The 23,977-nt window shown below is 36.3% G+C and overlaps 1 protein-coding gene and 1 pseudogene across 3 annotated transcripts in view; both read right to left on the bottom strand.

Moving 5' to 3' along the window:
* TRPM6 (transient receptor potential cation channel subfamily M member 6) overlaps nucleotides 1-23,977 on the bottom strand; it is a 133,123-nt gene that overhangs the window by 65,104 nt on the left and 44,042 nt on the right. For all 3 annotated transcript variants that reach the window (XM_072837785.1, XM_072837774.1, XM_072837793.1), the window contains exons 8-18: nucleotides 22,595-22,763; nucleotides 21,632-21,755; nucleotides 18,804-18,876; nucleotides 18,579-18,679; nucleotides 15,736-15,870; nucleotides 14,633-14,686; nucleotides 11,997-12,137; nucleotides 7,701-7,835; nucleotides 6,053-6,333; nucleotides 4,597-4,825; nucleotides 1,951-2,103 (exon numbers count right to left, since the gene is read on the bottom strand). In XM_072837785.1, the coding sequence (XP_072693886.1) occupies nucleotides 1,951-2,103; nucleotides 4,597-4,825; nucleotides 6,053-6,333; nucleotides 7,701-7,835; nucleotides 11,997-12,137; nucleotides 14,633-14,686; nucleotides 15,736-15,870; nucleotides 18,579-18,679; nucleotides 18,804-18,876; nucleotides 21,632-21,755; nucleotides 22,595-22,763 (1,595 nt within the window). The remainder of the gene's footprint in view (nucleotides 1-1,950; nucleotides 2,104-4,596; nucleotides 4,826-6,052; nucleotides 6,334-7,700; nucleotides 7,836-11,996; nucleotides 12,138-14,632; nucleotides 14,687-15,735; nucleotides 15,871-18,578; nucleotides 18,680-18,803; nucleotides 18,877-21,631; nucleotides 21,756-22,594; nucleotides 22,764-23,977) is intronic.
* LOC140608639 (F-box only protein 15-like) lies at nucleotides 8,621-10,004 on the bottom strand (annotated as a pseudogene).

Below are 23,977 nucleotides of genomic sequence, written 5' to 3'. Positions count from 1 at the left end.
TTTCTGGGAGCTGTGAGAACTTACTATATTTTTTTATCTTAAAAGCACATTATTTGCCATATAAGGAAGGACTTCCTTCTCTAAAAGTTTCCCTTTAAGAATGACTACTTAGTAGCATGCTCTAACCATTTATTGCCTTGAGTGTTTATGAGACCTTACCTTTCCATGAACCCTGTAAGAGCCAAAAGTGAAGTCACATCCACTTGCAAAGTACTATCTGCTACCAACAGACAACATATTTACATGTTTGTTTAAACTGACAACATATTTTATATGTTTATAGATAGATAGATAGATAGATAGATAGATAGATAGATAGGGAGTAAGTAGGTAGGTATGTACCTAGGTAAGCAGCTTTCTCCATTGTTCATTTCAACAAACTAAATGTGAACATATAAATAAGCAAAATCAAACAAAATATCTCACATATAAAGACTTCATGTTATTTCTAGAGGCATTAAGTCAATACTACATTTCTTATCTTTCCTTAAAAAAATTTAAAATGGTCTAAGCTCACTGAGCATATCATCTAGCCAGTACAATCACAATTGTGACAACTCAATTAGCCCAGCTTTAAATTTTTTTTTAATTTTTTTTTTTTTTATTCATGATAGTTATAGAGAGAAGAGAGAGAGGCAGAGACACAGGCAGAGGGAGAAGCGGGCTCCATGCCAGGAGCCCAATGTGGGACTCGATCCCAGGACTCCGGGATCGTGCCCTGGGCCAAAGGCAGGCGCCAAACCGCTGAGCCACCCAGGGATCCCTTAGCCCAGCTTTATAAGATAATTGCTCACACATTCCACAGAGGTTGGAATGCACCTGCCATCTTGTATTCTGAGAACCCCAGATAGAACTATCAGGCTTAATAAAGTGAGAGTGGAAGAAAGGGGGAGAGGGTAGAAAAGAAGAATATATATATACCCAAATAGGTATGATAGTCAAAATATTTAACATCTGATTTGATAGAGGCATTAATCAGAAGGGATGCTCACCCAATCACAACAGCTGCCAGCCATACAAACGAATTATAATTGCTTATCTTCCATTTAATATTTAATACTTATTGAGTACATTTTTAAATATTGTAACAAATACTTCACAAGTGCAAAAGTATATCCAATAAGACGCTACTAAAAATGCCTCATGAAAGTATTGAGAACCAGGGAAGATGTTCACTACACCTTCAGTAATAATTTTATAAGTAATGATCCAAGCTGAGACATAAAATGAAAAAAAAAAAAATATATATATATATATGCAGAGACAGCATACTGGAGACCCTCCAGTGAAGATGTGTTGCAAGAGCAGTATCTTAAGTTACTCAGGAAAGTATATACATCCAGGGACTCACGTGACTTTATTTGGTCACTGGATACAACAAATTAAAAAAGAAAAAAAAAAAAAACTTGGAGTGGAACAGTGGAGATAATGCAAAATCTAAACCTGAATCTTTAAAAATAAAGATTTTTAAGGATATGAGGCATTCTTCATTGTAACTTTTCTTTTTTTCTTTTTTAAGAGAGGGAGAGAGGTGGGGGGGTGGGCAAAGGGAGATAGAGCATCATAGAGAAGGCTCCATACTCAGTGCGGAGCCTAATATGGGGCTGATCTCACAACCCTGAGATCATGACCACAGTCAAAATCAAGTCTGATGCTTAACTGATTGAGCTACCCAGGTACTCTTCCTCATTGTAATTTTAGAGAAATAATAACTCTATTTATTCTACTAGTCACAAAAGAAAATGAAAAATTAAGAAGCTGTCAAGATATAATAAAGACTTTCCCAGTTTTGCTCGATCACAATTAGATGCATCATACATGTGGTAGCTGATCATAGATAATACGATTAAGATTGTTAAATAAATTATTTAATAAACAAACTTTAAGAATGTGTATGTTTGTGTGCAGTCAAGACCATGAAAACTTAGTTCACAATGATATCGTACTAACCGTACAAGCGCTTTCTTTCGCACTGCTGGGGTTCTGGTCACCGTAATACCACACAAACTGGAAGTCCTGGGGCTGGGGAACGTGCGACATCTCTGCTCTGCTTTTAAATTCCAATGACAAAATGGTGGGTGGAAAAAGAATACTTATGATGATCTTTAAAAGAAAATAAAGCAAAATAAGTAGTAAGGGTCACACAAGGCACAAGTATTAGTCAAATAACAAAATGAAAATATTAACATACATAAAGTACCAGGCCTATCCCTAATTCAGTTCATACCCTGATTCTATAGATATTTTTTTAATTCAATTCCAAATCTAGCAGTGCCTCCCCTAGAAATAGTCATGAATGCAAGCATATGTGTACAGGGATGTGTAATGCAGTGTTAAGTGTGATACCAAAAAAATCTGTCAACCTAAATATCTGTCTATAGAAGGATAGCTGGTGTGAGACAACCTAACAAACAGTGGAATATTATGCAATCTTTAAAAAGATAAAAAAAAAATTAAAAAGATAAAAACACTTTTTAATATAATGAGAAGATATCCAAGTTATATTGTTAAGTGAATAAAAGCAAGTTATATAGCAATATATGGTATGTGATACTATTATTGTACAAAAGGAAATTTAAAAATTAGAAAAGATATGTGCATATACATATATGCATTTAAAGGTTTAAAAATATGTATACACACTATTATTATTTATCCCTAGGGGCAAGGCAGTGAGAAATATTATTTTTCAATGAACATGAGCATATCGCTTCCATAATTCTTGAAAGCCATTCGGAATGTCTTCCTAAAACTCACCAGCCAAGAACTGATGAATTAGGATCTAGGCATGGAGAAGAACTGCCATCAGCTCAGAGATTTTAAGTAAATAATCCAGGCTTCTTTGTTGACTCACAACATTTTGGGGCAAAACATTCAGTTTTGCTTCCTTTAAGTCTCGTTATGCATAGAATTACATGAGGATCAAAATGGTATTAAGTTCTAGGTAAAAAAGGCTTCTAAAAAAAAAAAGGGCTTCTAGTAAACTGAAATAGGTACAGAACACAGCCATGGGGAAAATTATTCCTCAAACTTCCAGCCATCTATACCCTATCTTGTTCTCTGCACATTTAAAAAGAATTATTGTCAGAGATTGTGTAGCTAGGGGTGGACCTGTTCACTTCTCTGCTTCATCTTTTCTAAGACTGAAATCAATAGATCAAAAGAGAACTTCTTCTAGAAATAATTGTTACTTCATCAATATTTTTAAAAGAGGAATCTAAAAAAAAAGCTAAAAAAACAAAAGAGGAATCTATATGAAATAATTTTTGGTTCACATTTATCCTCTTTTTGCAATCTTATTAGTGGATTTCAAATGTGCTATTTCTTTTATATATTTTGTATATTATATCTTATTTCTTTGTGTTTTCTCTAGTGTGTCCCACAGAAAAATATTTTTAAGAAAGTCATTCTATTTGGGACATACATTTTTAAGTGTACAAAAAGTAAAATTTAAATATATAGTCCTCTATAGCCCTTAATGCTCATGCTGTATCCCCTTTTATTCAGTTTATGAGCATATGCATTTCATAAACTTGACCATAACCTAAAGCTTTAGGCTTGGGTTTGATGTCCAAAGTGAAATGTCTTTAGTAGTTAAATTACTCTTGGTAGTTCAAGATGAGAGGTGAGGCCAAACTCTAATGGATAGAAGAATCTGGAAATAGGTGTATCAGGAAGCTTTATAAAATAGAGCATCTAACCTACATTGGATGAACAGAACAGAAATTGCTAATTTTATTTAGTGTGTTACCAATTAATATTCTTTTTTTCTAAGATTTTATTTATGAAAGATTTTATTTATTACAGACAGAGGCAGACACAAGCAGACTCCCCGGAGGGAAACTGATGTGGGATTCCAACTGAGGACCCCAAGATCATGACCTGAGCCAAAGGCAGATGCTCAACCACTAAGCCACCCAGGAGTCCCCCGATTAATATTCTTAAACTGAAAAAAATTTCACTAAAAAGGCTCATTTACTTCTGTTATAGTTATCAGAGGCCATGAAGTTTGCCAAGAATGAAATCTTGTATATGCTTGTATCTGCTTTAAACTTCTAAGCACCTGCACAAGGAAATGCCTTTTGATGGATGGAGCTGGTGTAATCACCCCCATTTCTGAAAAGAAACTGTGACAGTGGAAGATAAAGTATTTGTCCCAGCTCATTCATGAGAACCAAAGATACTAACTGGTTTTCCTGAATATATTCTTCCAGAACAAGAGGGAAATGAACTCAAGAGCATAGACATTCAGAGTAAACGAATATTAAACTCTATAAAGCAAGCAAATATATCTTTTTTTTTTAATTGAAGTATAGTTGATACACAAGGTTACGTTAGTTTCAGGTGTACAGAATAGTCATTTGATACCTCTATGGGTGACACTGTGCTCACTGCAAGTGTGCCTATCATCTGTCCCCATACAATGCTAGCATAATACCACCGACTCTATTCCATATGCAATATGTTTCATCCCTGTGACTTATTCATTCCATCACTGGAAACCCGTATCTCACTCTCCCCTACACCTATTTTGCCCAACCTCTCCTCCACCCCCTCCAACAGCCACCAGTTTGTTCTCCGTGTAAGTGAACGTACCTTTAACCAGGAGTTTTTCCTCATTTTCAGGCGCCCAGTCCACATGTCTGTCAGTAGCATTTGGGTACAAGTGTGTGAAACAAAGGGCCGCAATCTTCCAGACGCAGCCAGTTTCAGACAAGTAGAATTGCTCCAGTTCTTGAGTTCATAGGTCAACAGTTTCATGGCCATTCTTTCATTCTGCTTGAATGCTTTCTCCAACACATCCAGAGCAAGTTGGCCGAACTGTCTGTAATGACACAGTGGTGAATGGCAAAAACAAATGCAGGTGAGAGTCCCAGAAACATTTTAAAAGATTAGTTAGGAGACTTGAGGAAAGATCAAACACAAAAGAATGAACAGCAACATAATAACCTCAGATTGCAGAAGCTCTTTCAACGTGGTTGCTGTGCAGGAAATGGGCATTCTCCCTTTACAAAAGGGTTTACACTGCAGCGTACAGAATTTGGTTTATACCAGGAGTGGTTAAGCTATCTATCCCCGGGGAGAAGCCTAACCATTCTGCAAAACAGACTATATATGAGGACCCCTGGGTGGCTCAGTCGTTGAGCATCTGCCTTCCACTTAGTTCGTGATCCCGGGGTCCTGGGATTGAGTCCCACATCGGGCTCTCTAAAGGGAGCCTGCTTCTCCCTCTGCCTGTGTCTCTGCCTCTCTCTGTGTCTCTCATGAATAAATAAAATCTTAAAAAAAAAAGACTACATATAGCTTGGTTTGGGGTTCCTTGACAAGAACTAATAAAGAATTTTTTGACAGAAAAAAAACTGTTGAATACTGAATAAGCAATTAAGGGAAATCATGGAGTCACCTTTTTAAAAAAATGTTAGCAAATACATAGATGACTTAAGTAAGAAGCTAGATGTGGAGACATTTTCAGGAGGGTTGTTTTTTCTAAAAAGTAGACACTGTTACTCTCTGGAATGTTTAAAATCACAATTATACATTACTTTCTATGAACACTAGTTCTCCTTCTTTCCTCTCTCTTATAATGCTTGAGTAATCAAAAAATCAAAACCATTTCCAACCTTTCTATCTTTTGCCATCACGCTCTGCTTCTTTGATAATTAACACCTCTATTTGCTTCCCTGCCTGTGAGGTACTGAAAGTAAACAAGTTTTCATTTAACTTAGTGTCAAAGAGTTTGAGAGTTGGAAGGGACTTTCAAAATCATTAACTGAACCTTCTGTGGGAGGAATCTATAGTCTCAAAATCTGGCCAATTAGTAAACAGCTGGATGAGGACTGGAAGCCACATCTCCTGACTAGAGGGCTACCTCTTTTCCCTTTATTCCACAAGCCGCTTTGAAATACCTAAAGACTGTTACTAGTAGGAGGGCCCAGGAAATGCAAGGCAAAAAGTCCACACATCTTACAAAGTCTAAGGCGAGGGAGATAAAAGTATCTAACCATTCTAAGAACTGTCGATGTTTAGTATGAAGTGAAGAGAGAACTCCTACTTTGAATAATTTCTCAGCTCTTCTGAGGCATCATCCATCATGTTGCTCTCCTTAGCTTCCTGGGCCATGGCTCGGTAGAGTTTATAGGCAATCACTGCCTTGACCGTGGCCTCCTCTCCATGCTGCCAGAAGAACATGGCCATCTTCTGTCTTTTCATTAGCACAGCCCAAACCAGCAGGTCATTGTAAGGGTAAATAAAGCCGGTAGATTCAAGGTCATCTGATATATTTTGTTCTTCTTTTGACTTCTTCCTTGACTTATGAAGAACTACAGACTTTTCCTGTTGGAAAATAAAATAAGAACAGATTCCATAAGAGTCAGATGCAGGACATTCAATCCAATGAAACATCTCAGGTATTTCTAGGAATATTTTTCCAATCTCTGAAAAGAGACAGAAACAACAATAGAACTTTATAAACCAGAAACCAAAAATTTGGCCTTTTAGTGATCTATTTCTTTTTTTTTTTTTTAAGATTTTATTCATTTATTCATGAGACACAGAAAGAGAGAGAGAAAGAGAAAGAAAGAGAGGGAGAATCAGGCTCCTCGCAGGGAGCCTGACATGGGACTCTATCCCAGGTCTCCAGGATCAGGCCCTGGGCTGAAGGCGGGTGCTAAACCACTGAACCACCCGGGCTGCCCTAGTGATCTATTTCTTGTTGTATCTGATAGATCCAGGGTTCACAAGCTGAGATACTCTGTGTTCATTTAGCACAACTTAAAACACTGCACCTTTGAGATAGACCCAATAGCTACATGACAATTTTCAATTTCTTAAGGAAATGGTTGAAATAACATATTGGATAAATGAGAAGTATTTAAAAAAAAAAAAAACCTCTAACCTGACTTTATAAATAAATTCATTATCTTTCCCTTAGAAAAATATTACTAGCATCGCCAACAAGCACCCAAACTGATTGGTTTTAAGTTTCCCTTCCTTTAGTATGATTATATTCCTCTAGTAATAGTAGCATGTAATAATGAAATACTATTCTCTACTGAGTAAACTAATCCTTTACAGCTCATCTCAATGCCACTGCCCAACCTTCATGTTCTTCTGTATCACTGTGTACACATTTATATTTCAATATTCATTATATGGAAATATGGTTATTACTTTGAGGAGGGGGCATCATTTCTCAGTCATAATTATACTTTCTCCACCCACCTGCATCCCAAATTCAACCAAGTACCCAACATAATGCCTGGTGAATAACCAGATTAGACAATTATTCTTTTTAATAAAAGGGGATAAGAGAGAAAATTATAAGCTTCCTCTATTTCTAGAAATAAAAGGAAATTTGTATTCATCGATGGTAATCAAGGGTAATTTTATAAAACACCCTTTCATCCTAGGAGCTATGGAAAGCAAACCTCTTTCGGCCAACATAGGAATCTTTTATATAGAAACTCCTGAGCAAAAGCATTCATGCCCAGAGGAAAGCAGAACTGAGGTAAAATGGAGAGAGTTGGATTAACACCATCACTCACGTTGTTAAATTGTTGTTATGCTGTTGACTTGTACCCATTTATTTATGGTACTTGCCACCGGCCTATGGGTAGCTCCCTTCTCCAACTTTGAATGAAGAAATGGGCTAGCCTCAAGAACAGTTTTATTTTCATGTCTATAAAGAAATAAAGTGGTACCTTGAATTTGTAAGGCTGGGCAGTTCTAATGAACTGGGAATGCAGCGTACTTTCTGCAGATTCATTTCGATTTCCTGAGGGGTGTCTTCGGTGAAGAGGGGGCTGGGAAAGGCTTTGAGCAAAACTGGTCACTCGCTGGCAGGTGTCATTTTATTTTTAAAATAAAAATAACAAAATAGAACAAAAGGGGAAAAGATTATCATGGAAACAATTAACATTTTGTTTCTAGACAGTAATGAAAACAAAATAGGATACTGTGTCCTACCAAGAATCCAAAAGTTCTATCTCTAGCCCATGATTAGTATTTAATTATTCCCCCAGCAAAAGCCTCTCACAATTTCTTCCTTATTAAGCACACTGTTATTTCCTAACATCTTAGAGAACATGCTATTTCATTCCCTATTACATATCTGCATTCCTTCTCTAGGTGGAAATTCCATTAAAAATCAATGGATGATTGAGCCTAGAACAAGCTCAGAATAGGCAATAAAGATGCACAGTTCTGACAAGAAAAAGTTCCCACTCACAAACAACTCCAAGGTTAAGTTAGAAAGTTATGGAACTTCTCCAGATGTTATGTATCACCACCGGAATTCCAGTGATTAGGCCCAGTGACAACATGATTTATTGCTTATCAGCATGAAACTTCCATCAGTAAGAAACAAAAAGAAGTATTTTTATAGGGGCTGATACAGAAATGGATGATACAAACCATGGGCTTTGAGCTACTTTATTTATTTATTTATTTATTTATTTATTTATTTATTTATTGAAATAAGAAGGCATCAAACAGACCACTGCTCTATTTCAACTTCCAACACCAAAGAACAAAAGTGGTTAGTCCAAAATAACGGTAATTTGCCACCCCCTGCCAATACTTACTAAGATATCCCAAACCAGTGGCGTAAGCAAAAGGGTCCTCAGTTAAAGGACCCAGCTGACGATGAAGCATTCTGTCTCTTTAATGCACACATCATGTGCATTTTTCCCTCTGTGTCCACATAGCCAACATAATAAGTCTGTCCCAAGAAATTAGGACCATTGGAGGGCCCAGAAATCTCATGCATACCAAGGAACTCAAGCACCAAAAGGGTTTCACATATTCATCCAAAAGTTATTCCCATTATAGAACAACTCTATACAGCCATAGAAAAAAATCAGTTCTCCAAGGTAGGTTATCTCTTCCAATAAAAGGTAGGTGTTCTATATTATTTTTGGCGGCCATGCAGTCGATACTCTGGGTTGTCATCCAAAAGCAGGGTATGAAGAGGTGGCTAATAGGGGACGGTGGCTGAGCCTAATGTGCTCTTTTCCACAAGGTGATGGAAATGAAGATTTGCCATAACAAAAGTCAGTTCTTCCTCCCTCTACCATAGCCCCACCAGGAGGCCTGGGTATAGGCAGAAGATCTGATTGAGTCTGTCCCAACCAATCATGGTGGATTCAGTTACGTTACTATACTAACTTGCAATTAAATAGCAATACTGGGACACCTGGGTAACTCAGAGGTTGAGCATCTCCCTCCAGCTCAGGGAGTGAACCCCGGGGTCCCAGGATCGAGTCCCACTTCGGGCTCCCTGCAGGAAGCCTGCTTTTCCCTCTGCCTGTGTCTCTGCCTTTTATTTATTTATTTACAAATAAATATAAATAAATACAATAAATAAATTTACAAATAAATATTTGTAAATATTTTACAAATAAATTTATTTATTTGTACAAATAAATAAAATCTTAAAAAAAAGAGTGCTACTAAGGTTCATTTTTGGGGTGGGTTTTAGACTGGTCCATAAAAACTGTTGTCATAATGTAAAATCTAAGATCGACAACATGGCTAGCTGTGGCCAGTGTTTGCCATACCACATAATCATCACTGACAAATCATTTATGGAAAGGTCAATGTGTTCCATGATGTATTCTTTTGCAATATTTTTTCTTTCAATATAATTACCCAACTTAGGTATTCTGAGGTTGTCTTCAGTTTTAACTGGAAGGCCTAGGTAAGGGTTGACAGGTTTGAGAACCTGAGCTAGCACTGCTTTTGCAGACGTTCTTTGTGTCATAATATATTCTTTCTTCCAATATCCAGTTTCTTTACCCTTAACCAATAGTAAGTTCACAGATACAGTGGTCTTCCCGGCTCAAATAACTTTCCAATGAGATCTTTTAGGTTAAAAGGCAGTTGAAGAGATTCTGATAAAATTGTCATTGGCCATATGATCAAAGCGCCTATTCACACATCCAGTACATAGCAGGGTCACAGCATCCAAAGAAGGAAGAGATCTTCAGCAAGATTTCTGAAGACATATTATCCAAAGACACAGAAAGGTTAGTGGAGGACTTCTCATAGTGGTCTCCCCGCCTGCACACTGCCTCAGGGTTGTGCTGCCTAAATATATCCGTGGCCTGGCCCCCTTCTGAACCCAGTGGCATGTGGCCTCCTGGGGGATCCCCTGGGCTGCGCCCACCCACACAAGGCTCAGTAGCAAATGCAGTGCCTGGAGTCCATGTCAGTGCTTGCTCAAGTTACTTTATTTACTCATTTATTTTGGTTTGCATTTTATGGATATTAGATAGAGAAGTGATAGGATCATGACTTCTAAAATATAATACTCAAATTATTATCATTATTATTGTGATATAGGATTAATAGCATCTTCAATAGTAATCACAATATTATTAACAGTTACTCTGTGATCTCTGTGTACCAGGAATATGGGTTTTCCAGGTGTTATTTTATCTAATCCTTTTGACGAATTTATGAAAGAGATATTATATTATTATTCTCATTTTATAGATAAGGAAAATGACACATGGAGAGGTTAAGCTTCTTACTCAAGATTTCACAGCTACTAATGAACAAAACTAATACTCCATCCCAAATCTCTCTGACTCTAAACCATATATTTGTAACGGCTATGTTCTAATGTACTATGAGTTTCCTAAATAAATTCTACTCCTTCACTAGGAAACAAAAATGGAAAGTAATTTCACACCATTTCAAAAGACAAAAAGCACTAAAGGTACCTGGCCAGCAAGCTCCCCACTGGGCTACACCAAGAGCATAGTTGGTCCTCATACTTGTCACAGGTAACCTCACAGCAAAGTATATTTCATTTAGCTGAGGGAGCTGATACCTCAAGTATGTCTCTCTGCCTTTGAAATCTCAGTGAAGATCATTTTCTCCATGACACTTGAGTGTCCTTTTGTTTTGTTCTTTTATTTCTTAAAGACAAGTTGGGCTTCACTTCACCTGATTCTTTATAAATAAAAGTCAAAAGTGGCTCAATATTCTGGATATTCCTGTGATCCCACTCCAAACCACCTTTCCAGTCTACCCTTCGCAACCTTCTAACATGTCAACGGAAACAAAGATCTCCTTGTCACTGCAAAAACATAATCTGATGTCCATAGTACTGTGCCTTTCACTGTCCCTGCTCATCTCTCAACCCCAAATGCTCCAAACTATCTTTTCTAACACGTCCATTATCCTCTAAGAAGAAAGGCTCTCTTTGGTTTACTGGGTAATAGTGGTGATTTTAAGAAATGAACAACATTTTCTCTGCTAATCAACCAGGCAGCAATTCATTCCTAAACTTTCGAAATGTTCATAGAAAATAAAATATGTACGATGTATATTTTTACATATAGTACACACTGCATGCATTTTCCAATATAACCCCCCAACACACCTGTCCCAAATTTGTCATCTACAGATTATGGACTCATGAGTTTATAGATATAAGAGATATAAGCCCATTAAGTTTTTGCCTTCTGCATTTTCAAAAGGAAAGAAAAGAACTGGTCATCTCTCCCTTAAATCTTACTCAAGACATTACTTCTATGTCATTATAGCACAGGGCACCTGGTGGCTCAGTGATTGAGCCTTTGGCTCAGGTCGTGATCCCAGGGTCCTGGGATTGAGTCCTGAATCAGACTCCCTAAGGGGAGCTTGCTTCTCCCTCCGCCTATGTCTCTGCCTCTTTCTGTGTCTCTCATGAATAAATAAATAAAATCTTATATATATATAGATCTTATATATGGTACATATCGTATCCTCTTCTGTATGATGGCTAGTTATTCATAAATCTGTTTCTTCTGAGAGTTTCTAAACTCCTGATCTTTATGTTCATCCTAAGCCAACACTGTAATTTACATGTGGCAGAGACTCAATAAATGTCGATAAACACAGATGTCCATTTTAGAAGCTATTCCCATGCTAACTCTCTAAGCCATTTTTCTAAAAGTGTAACTTCTAGTTATCCCATATTTTACAAGGGTACTTATCAATTGTGGTACCTTATGTTTTCTGTAGAGGTTGTTGTAGAGGGTTCTGAAACTTTTTCTAGTGTAGCTGCTTCGATATGCTCCACCAATGAGGTATTCGATTACCAATCCAATGTCAATCAGTGTTATCCTGTAGCCTGTGAGAAGGGTATGCTGAAACAAAACCATGTAATGGATTGTAACTTTCATCCCTTTTTGTTTCTCCTATTCCATCTGTTAGGACATAACCAATCAACCGCAAAGAGGTAGATTCATACATTTCAGTCATCTTTACAAACTGATTGATTAATGTGACCAACTACTGATAGTCTGCTTGCTCAGATGGAAAACCCTAGCCTTAATGTGTTTTTCATTTCACACACATCAAGTGTGTGCTTATATTTGCTCATTCTATTCTCTTTCTCTCTCTCTCTCTCATGCATAGATACACTTTATAATAAAATACACTTAAGTATAGTATAAAAGATTGTTTTTAACTGGAAATTATATAACTACTACAATAGGAGTAAAATTACTGGAGGATATTGCCAAAATTTGCAATTTTGACATATTATTTAAAATAAAAGTTACTTAAGAGACAGCCTGTAAGAGAAGAACACTCAGACCCTCCTCTGTTTCCCTGAAGGCAGGAAATAACTCTCCCATGTGAAAGGGACCCTCCTTGTCCCAGGAAGTAAAGAGACATACTTATCACCAGAGATGCGAAATTCAGAGTAGAGAAGGCTGTATAAGCAACCCTCATTACTTTTTATTAATTTACTTCTCCAGCCAAAATTCTGTTTAGAATTCCTTACTAATTGAAGTTAAGTTTTCTTTGTTCTGTCAATTCTTCACAGATTTATTGTCTCTTTATCTGAAAAGTATAAAATTGCCGGTCTTGCTCATTTCTTGAGGTCTCCATTTCATTACTGGACCTATGTGTACACATAATAAAACTTCGGGGTTTTTTTCCCCCGTTAATCTGTCTCATGTAAAATTTAATTCTTAGGCTAGCTGGAAGAACCTTGAGCTAAGGAATATTTCTTCCTCTCCTTCAATATACTGAATATATGTGATCTAAAATTAACATTGGGTGAGATCTTCAATCTCTCTAGAGCACTTTGCACTATGTTGATTGCATCATACACAAAATGAGAAGATTGAAAATAGAAGTAGAACAAATAGAAGTAAGGAACATGGAATGGCGAACAAAATAAGATATCAAAACATGAGGCTGTGCCAAAACAAATGTTATGGTTGGCAGGGTCTTAATCCAAATGAAGATTACTTTGACCACTTAAAACTCCACCTTACTACCTCTTCGTAACTGTCACTTCTCAACTCCCACTCACAGTACCTTTTTAAATTAAAGTATAATTGGCATACAATATCCTATTAGTTTCAGGTGCATATCACAAGATTTAATATTTTTATACATTATGAAATGATCCCCATGAAAAGTCTAGTTACCATCTTTTCCCATACAAAGTTATTACAATACTATTGAACTATAGTCCCTATGCTGTATATTCCATTCCATTCCCATGACTTATTTATTGTATAGTTGGAGTTTGTACCTCTTAATCCCCTTCACCTATTGAGCTTATTACACTGATACATATATGAATAAATGTAAATACACTCATAATTTACTTTTTTCAGGGAACACCAAAACTAATGCTCTTAGTTGCTAAGAGTTAAGAGCATATTTAACCTATTCTATTCCTTTTTCTTCAGTTTACTGTAATGAAATCAAAGTTCAAGGAAGTAATCTAAAATCATTTTGATCATGCAAACTAAATTTACATCAGTACGGATGCTTTTGCTTACTTTTAATTTGCCAACTAAATGTCTTCCTCTGCAGTCCTTTTACTCTGGCTCTCCCACCAAGTCAACATAGCCAGAAAGCCCACACCCTCTCCATGAAGATACCAGACTTCTGAGAAATGATGAAGTACTATAAAGTGTGCCATGGATGGATTTTAATTATGGGGACAAAAATGTCTCTCTTAGTTTTCTGCAGATGTGAATAAGAGATCTTGGTGACTAAAAGAGAAAGAATTAAAGCATAAGAGACTGCTAAAGGTTTGATAACTAATAGATGATGAGTTTATTTTAAGTCTGATTTAACTCAAAGTTTGGTGAAAACACCATGAGCAAAACATGAGTGAGGGTATAGAGCAGTGGGATTCATCCTGGCTCCCTAGAACAATGCTTAGATTCACAAAAGAAGATAGGGACCCCAAACCATCCCTCATAGTCAAAACAATAACAAGACAATGAAAATCACATATTAGTCCTCTGATAAACATGACAGAACAAGGAAATTTCTTCATTTTTCAGCAAGTATCATTATCACTGGAAATACAGTTGTATTATATTGAGGTAAAATTCTGATTGAAAGTTCTGTATGTCTCCAATTCATATTTTATAAGAGACAATAATTATTAGTTAATGCCACTTACTTGGTAGATCAAATCTTTTAAAACATAAAATAAATTACAAGGAAAAAAAAGAGTAGTTTGGTGATGAAATTGTTCAGTCAAAGAGGGTAGGTAACTCTCTAGAAATTCCAAATCTACATTTTATGAAGCAAAATCTGGCAACACCTCAATCACAAAGCTAAGGCAATACACAAAGAAGTTTGTACACATTCATAATTAGGTTACCTGTTTTACATCTCGGACAAGGTGATGCAAGAGCATATTAGTAGGTCCTTGTTTCTGTAATAAAGAAGAAAAGAAAAATTCATTCCTTTTAATTACCATGCACTAGGGGGAAAATATTTTATTTCAGAATATGTAAATAACCCAGAATACTGAAATTTTTCTTTAACATCTTTAGTTATGAAGCTTACCCCAATTAGTTATAAGTAAGTTATTTCCTAAGAGAAGATATAATTAGATTGAAATATTTTTCAAAGATGTAAAAAAAAAAAGGATATAGATGTAGGTGGTAAAAACTTTATTTTTTTCAAGAGACAAAAATAAATTTTAATTTATAACTATCCTTTATCATATATAAACTACACAATTACAAACCCCATCACACAATTACATTCCATCAACAATTACTTATCGATCACTACTATGTTCAATACAGCTTTCAAGGGAGTCAATGAAGAATATAAGTACCTTCGTCATAGTTTTCACAGTTAATTGAAGAGACAGGGGACTTACATGAAAAAATAAGCTACGAAGATGTGTGCTCAAAGAGTTGCAAAAAAACTGTACCATAGGAATAGATCACTGTAAACTGGAATATTCACAAAGGGCTTGAAGAGGGCTTTGAAGAAAGGGTAAGATTCAAAGGACAAGGAAGTACATTTCAAGAAGCATGGTTGGCTTGAGCAATCGGTGTTTTTACAATGAGTAAGCTGGTCTGGTTTCAATAAAGGGTTTGCATAGGAAAGTTGCGGGAACAGAATTTTAACAGCCACCATAGATGGAGATGCTTCCAACAATTCAATAAAGGCAATTTGTTCTTACTCACATCATTGGCTTTAACTATGGTTTTACTGTTTTGTTTTCTTAACTTGTTTATGTTTCTATTTTGTGTAATTAATTAAAATAAGAAAAGCAGACATGGCTAGAGGATAAAATGGATTTTGTAAGAATGTCCTTTGGTTGAGAAATCTGTCTCTCTCTAACCTATCTTTGCACGTCAGTATTCAATGAGGCTTGAGCATTCAATATTTAGCTTACGCTAAATCTTAAGCTAATTAATAAATGAATCATAAGGGAGGTGATTGATGGAATGTTCCAATACTCACTGTGTTATAGAGCTCTTCCAGTCGGGGGATGGTAAGAAAGCGATGTAGGTTCACTCCGTATTCTATTAAGAGCTTCACAAAATCCACTCGATCCATCACTAAAGCATCTAACATTGCTTGTTCCAGTGCGCCAGCCTTAAACAAATAAATAAAGGTAGAAATCAGAGATATAGAAAGTAGAAATTTTTTAAAAAGTAGAAATAACTAAAGAATTACATATATTTGAACTGAAAACAATGCAGATACAATAATCATAAAATACAGTCTTACTAAGAAATGTTCAGGACCTGACTGAAGAAATAGTCAAAAGTGAACCTGATGAAATAAAAGATACTTTAAATAAATCTGTTCTTGTACTAGAAGACTGACAATTATAAAGATCTCATTACTTTCCAAATTAATGTACTGGTTTAATGCAATTCTAATAAAAATGCAAGGTTTCTTTCTTTGTTGTTGTTGTTGTTGTTATTCTAACTTGGTACATTTTCATTTAAACAATACCCAGTTTCTCAATATAAACAGGAAATTAAACACACTCACTTATTTTACTTTGACCTAAAACTTCAATAAAACTACAATAAAAGGATTTTTTTATTTTTTTATTTTTTTTTTAAGAAATGAATCCACTAGAACAACGAGGTCCAGAGTGTCACGTTTTGGAAGTTGGAAAGCAGACAAGTCAAATGGTAATTGACTTAGCAATCCCCAGAAACCCAAAAGGTGAAAGTCCCCAGAAATTGAATCGCAAAAAAGCCAACAACCACAAAAATCTATGCCACAGAATTCTGGGGGCTCCAGGATGAAATAAATGTACACATACAGAATCCCTAATGTAGAGGACTTCCCAATCATCTTCCCCCTTTTGACTTCTGTTACCACTAGCAGGAGGGCTTTTATCTTATCCAGGCAAGGGATTGGAGGATTCTTTTCTGTAAAGGGACTAAGAGAAAAGGCAGGAATATGCTGTTATCTCAGGTCCTCCCAGCAACTGGAAGCCAGGTCAGTCCTCTGTGAAGCTTAAACCTACAGTTAAGCCCTACCTATGGGCTCAGAACTTCTAAAGAGCTTTCTCTCCTCCATTCTTACATAAAAAGTCCAGAATAAACACACCACAAAACATCAGTTAGTAAGAATCAGACAATGCAGAAGAAGAGAACTTCAAAAGAACTATCATTACTATCAGTGAAATAAGGTCCTATAGATACTATGAGATACTATATTCAGGATGCTTAAAAAAATAAAATAAAATAATAATAAAATGTAAAGAACAAAGAACAAATTTGCTCATAGAAATTAATAGCATGCTACCAGAAACTAATAGCTCCATATAAGGCATGAAAAATTAAAGTTGAGGAAATCTACCAAAGGAAAAATACGAAAGATAAAAGGAAAAAAGATTAGAGGAGCAGTCCATAGGTCCAACATTTAAATGCTATGAATTCCAGAAAGAGAACAGAGAAAAGAAGATGGCCCCAGCATGGAAACCCATGATTGCTAAGTTGAAAGCATATGCCCAGCATAATGGATATAAAGGCTCACAACAGCACACAGCACTATGAAATCTCAAAACATTGGAAAGATTATTTATTGAACCTCCAGAGAGGAAAAAAAAAATGGTCAAAGGATTAGAAAACAAATATTTTTACTTCTCAATAGCAGTGTTGAATGCTAAAAGCTAAGCATTCAAAATTATTCAGGAAAATTAGCTCTGATCTTTAATTAAAGTATATCAAAACATCTAAGTTCTCAGAATATTTATGTTCCATATTCCTTTACTCAGACAGTTATTGAAGGATGCATCTCATTGAAACAAAGGAGTAAACCAAGGAAGAAGAAATGGGATACGGAAAACAGGTGTTCTAACACAGGAGAGAGGCAAAGGGAATCTCCAATATGATGAAGGTGGATCCCAGCATGACAGCCCAGAACCAGGAACAGCAGGCAACCAGTCCAGATTGTAGCAGTGAGGACAGGACCATAGACAGAAAAGTGGAGAGGTCTCTAAAATGAATGAATCAGAAAATAGCAATATGACTTGTTATTTAAAAATATGAAGATTTATAAATGTCAATACAATAAAAAAAATGTCAAAATTACTTCACTTTTGTGATTAGCAGGACAGAGCACTATTGTTGTTTTAGTTGCCTTTTAGTACCATTAGATGTTTCTTAAATAATATGCATGTGTTATTTTGACTCAAAAATAATATACTTGTGGTATGGTCACAACTGCAATGTTTAAAAATGAAATGTTAATAGTGGTTACCATTAGCACTATAGATAATATCTCTTCTTTCTGCTTTTCTCTGTTTTCTTTTTTTTTTTATTTTTTATTTTTTTAATTTATGATAGGCACACAGTGAGAGAGAGAGGCAGAGACACAGGCAGAGGGAGAAGCAGGTTCCATGCACTGGGAGCCCGACATGGGATTCGATCCCGGGTCCCCAGGATTGCACCCTGGGCCAAAGGCAGGCGCCAAACCGCTGCGCCACCCAGGGATCCCTTTTCTCTGTTTTCACTTATTTCTATTGTGACTACATGACACTTCAATGCAAAAATAAGAAAAAAATTTAAGTTTTAAATAATATAAAAATCCAGCCATTTAAAAAAATAAGTAAAACATCCTTCCATTTACCAATTTCAATTAGCCTGAGGAAAAAAATGATTTTAGGGAGGCAAAGTTGATGAGAGAAATGTCTCACGTATTGGGCACCCAGCTACAGAGAAGCTACCTCCATACTCCTCTCAAACCAATCTATCTCTCTGCCAATTTTTTCTTTTGACTTCCTCCTTACAAGCCAACACATGAAATATTTTTCCAAAATAACTTCATTTTAACTATACCTTCCAATGTTGTCCATAAATTAGAATGTGTTTCTTGGCAATGTCCATTCTGTCCCAAGCCATTGCCAGATTTAATTGTTCTGATGCTGCTAAATTTGTGCCTAGGGTAAAAGAAGAGAACAATCATATATCTTATTTAAAATATCAACATTAAAAAAATACCAAGTTCCATGGAATGTGAAAAGAGAAAATGTGGAAGAAATGTAACCCTCTTTAGACACTCACCCTTGAGCAGAGCCGTTAGGATTGCTAAATCAAGGTCTTGTGACTCCTCGGAATCAGCATCAAATATGGTAATCTATAAGAGTTGAGAAACAGAAAGCCATACATTTTGGAAACTAGCAAAGAAATGTTTTCAAAAAGTACCCACAAAATGTGTTCTAGAGGTAATGAATTGACCAAAACAATGCAAAAAAAAAAAAAAAAAAACCACACACACACACACACACACACACACACACACACAGTTAATCTTCTTTATTAGTTAGTCTCTTTTTACTTATAGAAAACTTCTTAAATAGGTTAATGGAGAATTGTGAACATTTAGAGAGAAAAAAAAAACTGAAAAATCTACCTATCCTACAGGAAACCCATAAAAAAAAATTTAATACACTGAATTTACTACTCATTCACTAGGATAAAAAGAAACTCATTATCAATTCCTTATGAAAAAAAAATCATTCCTTTTGAAGAGATATCACAAGATATCATGCTTCTGTTTACCTCATCTTAGAAACTAAGATTTTTGCTTTTTTTAATGAGAGGTGAATTCTTAAGGATTCAGTCACAAAATACATGAGGCAATTACAATGCAATTAATGAGTAGAAAGGGCAACACAAATAATCTTCACAATGTCTGTGTCCAGTGCACCCTGCCATAAGGCTAATTTTTTTAAGACAAGAATTTTATTTCTGATTATAAAAGTGCCTGGTGTCTCAGTCGGTTGTGTGCCCAACTCTTGGTTCTGGCTCAGATCACAATCTCAAGGTCTAAGATGGAGCACTGCTTGGAGCTCCATGCTTAATGTGGAATCTCCTTAAGATTCTTTTTCCCTCTGCCTCTCCTCACTCCTTAAATAAATTAATTAAAGAAAAAGAAAAAAAGAAAAGATTGTCTGCAGTTAATGAATGTATCTCAGTCTTTCAAAATGAAATTATGGGATGCCTGTGTGGCTCAGTGGTTGAGCTTCTGTCTTCAGCTCAGGGCATGATCTCAGGGTCCTAGGATTAAGTCCAAATCAGGCTCCTTGCATGGAGCCTGCTTCTCCTGTCTCTGCCTCTCTGTCTCTCATGAATAAGTAAATAAAATATTTTTAAAAAATGAAAATATATTTTATATAGTCAAGGGAACTATTCAACAAAAAGAGTCAAGTCTGGTGAGCCCAGATAGACCACTAACTAGTCAGTCTGGGGGAAATATCTTAAGGCCACTGAATCTCAGATTCCTCATCCACAAGGTGAGAGGAACCCACTAAATAATCTCTAAGATCCCACAAAGGTAGAAAACCTATGCTTCCACAATTCAAGTATTGGCTCACCCCTCTATGTGCATGAATAAAATCAACTCTTAATTATGCAGGAGCTGAAGACCTAATTCCTAAGAAGTGCAAGCCTTTGGCACCTACTCTAGTTTCCTCTTGATGATTACATGTTCATTACTCTCTTTGATAACAGGAAGACACAAATCTCTTTAAGATCCCCATTCCTTTCTTTATTTTTTTTTAAGATTTTTTATTTATTTATTTGACAGAGAGAGAGAGAGAACACAGGTAGGCAAAGTGGCAGCCAGAAGGAGAGGAAGAAGCAGACTCCTTTGCAGGGCTCAACCCCAGGACCCCAGGATCATGACTAGAGCCGAAGTCAGAAGCTTAACCGACTAAGCCACCCAGGCACCCCTAGATGCTTATTTCTTATTGGTTTTTGTGGGAAATATCAAATGCAGTAGACCACATACAAGATTTCATCTCTGACCCCACATTTCTGTTCTACCATTTTGTAACCACATGACTCTGGGCAAAACACTTAAATTCTCTAGGTTCTAGCTTTGGCATCTCTGAAACTGGAATAAAAGATCACTGCCATATTGAACTCACTCATGGGGTTACTTCAAGGTGAAAAAAATACATCTGAAAACATGTTAATTGTAGACATGGTTGTTATTTTTTTGTTATTAGGTCTGCTGAAACCAAGTGTTTGTCATGTATGTTTAGCTATGCTTTGTCCAGCCTGAGCTTGTTCAATTGTTTATTTTTGTTTTTGTTTTTGAGGCCAGGTGCTTAAGTATTATCAAAATCTTGAATGATTTGGTCTAGCCTTTGAATTCTAGAAAGATCACTGTGAATCATGACATATTTGCATATTTACTATAATTGTTGGCTTCATCTCATCCAACTCATTGATAAAACTTTGGGTCAAAGTACCCTAAAACACTAAAATCTTTTCCTGAATCTACATTATGTTCACAGACAATAGTTTATGGCCTTCATTTGTCCCAGAGTATATACTTGTATTCCCCAGTGTTTAGTGCGTTCCCAAAGATCACCTGCAGGATCTACTGAGATGTTATGACGCAGTCATCTAAGCCAGCAGATTAGACTTCTTTTAAAACATAGAGCTGCTCTTTTACCCTCTGAAAATATTTATGTGTGATCTTCACTAAATGTGGTCACTTTCTGTAATACTGCTATATTAAGTTTTTTTCCTAAGTGCACTCTGAAATTTGAAGCATTGTGAGGAAGTGGGGAGAGGAGGAAATAAAAAGCCAAGTTTACCCAACTAACAGTCAAGTTCTATCGAGTTCTATACAATCAAATTAAAATGAAAAGCTCCTTGTTTCGGGAGCACCTAGCTGGCTCCGTCGGAAGAGTGTGTGACTCTTGATTTTGGGATCATGAGTGTGAGCCCCAAGTTGGGTGTAGAGATTACTTTTAAAAGTAAAATAAAACTTAAAAAAAAAAACCTCCTTATTTTTAAAAGTTGTGGAAATAAATATTACAATTGATACAAATTATCAGTTTTTAAAGTCAGTTGAGTTATCAACTCATCATACTCACAGAATCCCTGTGCACCATACACTCCATTAGAATTTGAAAAAGGTGCTTGGACTGTTTAAGACTAAAGTTAAAAGCGTTCTGAATCATGCAGATGATCTCCTCCTTCACCTGAGGACGTAGGGCCCTGAGAGAGAGAGATAAATGGTCATGACTCAGCACAATGCAGAGAAGGGATGGAGCCAGCAACTTCAGCGGGGGAGCACCTGTGTGTCCCACCCTACTGAAGAGGATTCCTTGCACAGTTCTGCTCTGAGAGCAAGTGAGCAGGAAGCAAAGGGAAGCAAGGTAGCAGGAGGCTGAATTTGAAAGCAAGCATGGATGGATCTACCAGGATCCTGGAAAGAATGCACTCTGGGGCAAGGTTCTGGAGCTGACAGATTTCTAAAACATGTTTATTAAGTAAATGGGTGGGGTCAATATTTTAGTTCACAGGCATTAGATTTACTTAACACAGGAGAAAGACCACGCTTTTAAAATTGGAAGAATCACATTAGATAGATGCATGGCCAGAGAGAAACCACCTTTTTTATTTGAAAAGGCTAAAGAAAACCTTAAATAAACACAATGTATATTAATGCCAGGATGCTGATTTCCCCAATTCCTGCTCCTTTTACTAATGGGAAATGAATCCGAAGGTGATCTAGGTCCAGCTCTGGTCTTCTCCCTCACTCCCACCTTGAAAGTGCTTTTACCCCTTCCCCCCACCCCACCCCACCCCAGCTCACACAGGGTTCTAGAGCTCCTGAGAGAGACAGGCCATTCTTCAGCTATGGAAACAGCAACTTACATCAGTGAAGGGCATTCTGGCATTAACTAATACATATAAAAATCACTGAAAAATTAATTCTAGTCTCAATCTCTGGCCTCCAAGATATGTGGCCCACATAAATGGAGAGCTTAAAGAACTAAAATGGAGGAATAAATAGTTACCATGGTTTAAAAACTGAGGAGTCAGACACTCACCCTTCATCTGCTATGTGTTTGTGGGTAAAGGCCAGGAGGTCGGCAGCCCTGCCTGTGCCTTCACACACCACCACCGGGTCTTTGTCTCTCACAATCTCCCACACAGCGAGGATGACATTGGGACCTCCTTCCACCACCAGCCCCACCACAGGCACCCCTTGTCTTGAGCCTGTTTTGGATGACAGACAATACCAAACTGTTACAAAGAAACCCTATATTGCCAGTCATCCATGTTACTTTCCTGGACACAAGTCTTTCAATTACCCCATACACCTAATACTTATGCTCACCCCTCTTCCTTCCTTGACTCACTCAGGCTTCCTTAGTTCAAGACCAAGCCAGAAGCTTGGACTTTCAATTAAAGTTGCATAAATATGGTAAGAGCATCTTCAAGCTTTCCCCATTTAACAAAGTAGCCAAAGTGCTCGCTTCGGCAGCACATATACTAAAACAAAGTAGCCAAAGATTTTCATTAATTTAAAATGTTTTTAAAAAATTAGCCTTCAAGAAATTTCTACTTTTCATTGTGGAAAACTTCAAGCATATTTTGAAAACCAAAAATATGGATCCCAATATAACTATCACTCATCTCCAGAAATGATCAAACTTTTGCCAATCTAATCAACTTCTAATGATGATATGTCTAAGAACAAGATGGAATGGGTAACTTTCAGACTTTTACATTTCAATGTATTCCACTTTTCACTGTTTAAATTTCTTATCATGAGTACACATTTTATTAAAGAAGGAAGACCAAAAAAAAAAAGGAAAGACCATGGAGTCTTTCTTTTTGAAGATATTGAATGAAAAAGTTACAGAATGATATGTATAGTATAATCCTTTTTATACATTTATTTAAAGATTTTATTTATTTATTCATGAGAGACACAAGAGAGAGAGAGAGCAGAGACACAGGCAGAGAGAGAAGCAGGCTCCTTGCAGGAAGCCCGATGTGGGACTCAATCCCGGGTCTCCAGGATCATGCCCTGGGCTGAAGGTGGCACTAAACCACTGAGCCACCTGGGCTGCCCACCTTTTTATATTTTTAAAACCACATACATGAGTATGTATTTTATATAATGTTTGCATTATGTATAGGTATTTATATGTGCTTGCATGATATATGTGTATATGTGTGCATAAATGTTTATTATATGTACATACCCATGTATACATTTAGATATATCCATATCCATGCATGTGTATAAATATATGTACATATACACATTTTATATATACACTTATCCATATATACATTTTATATATATACATTTTTATATATTTATGTGTATATATATCCATTCTACACTATCTATCTATCTATATATATATATAGAACTAGAAACTCTGGAAGGGTACACATCAAACTATTAATAATGGAGA

Source organism: Canis lupus, chromosome 1, assembly GCF_048164855.1.
Source record: "Canis lupus baileyi chromosome 1, mCanLup2.hap1, whole genome shotgun sequence".
Taxonomy (NCBI): domain Eukaryota; kingdom Metazoa; phylum Chordata; class Mammalia; order Carnivora; family Canidae; genus Canis; species Canis lupus.
This window is presented reverse-complemented; position numbering and strand designations above follow the sequence as displayed.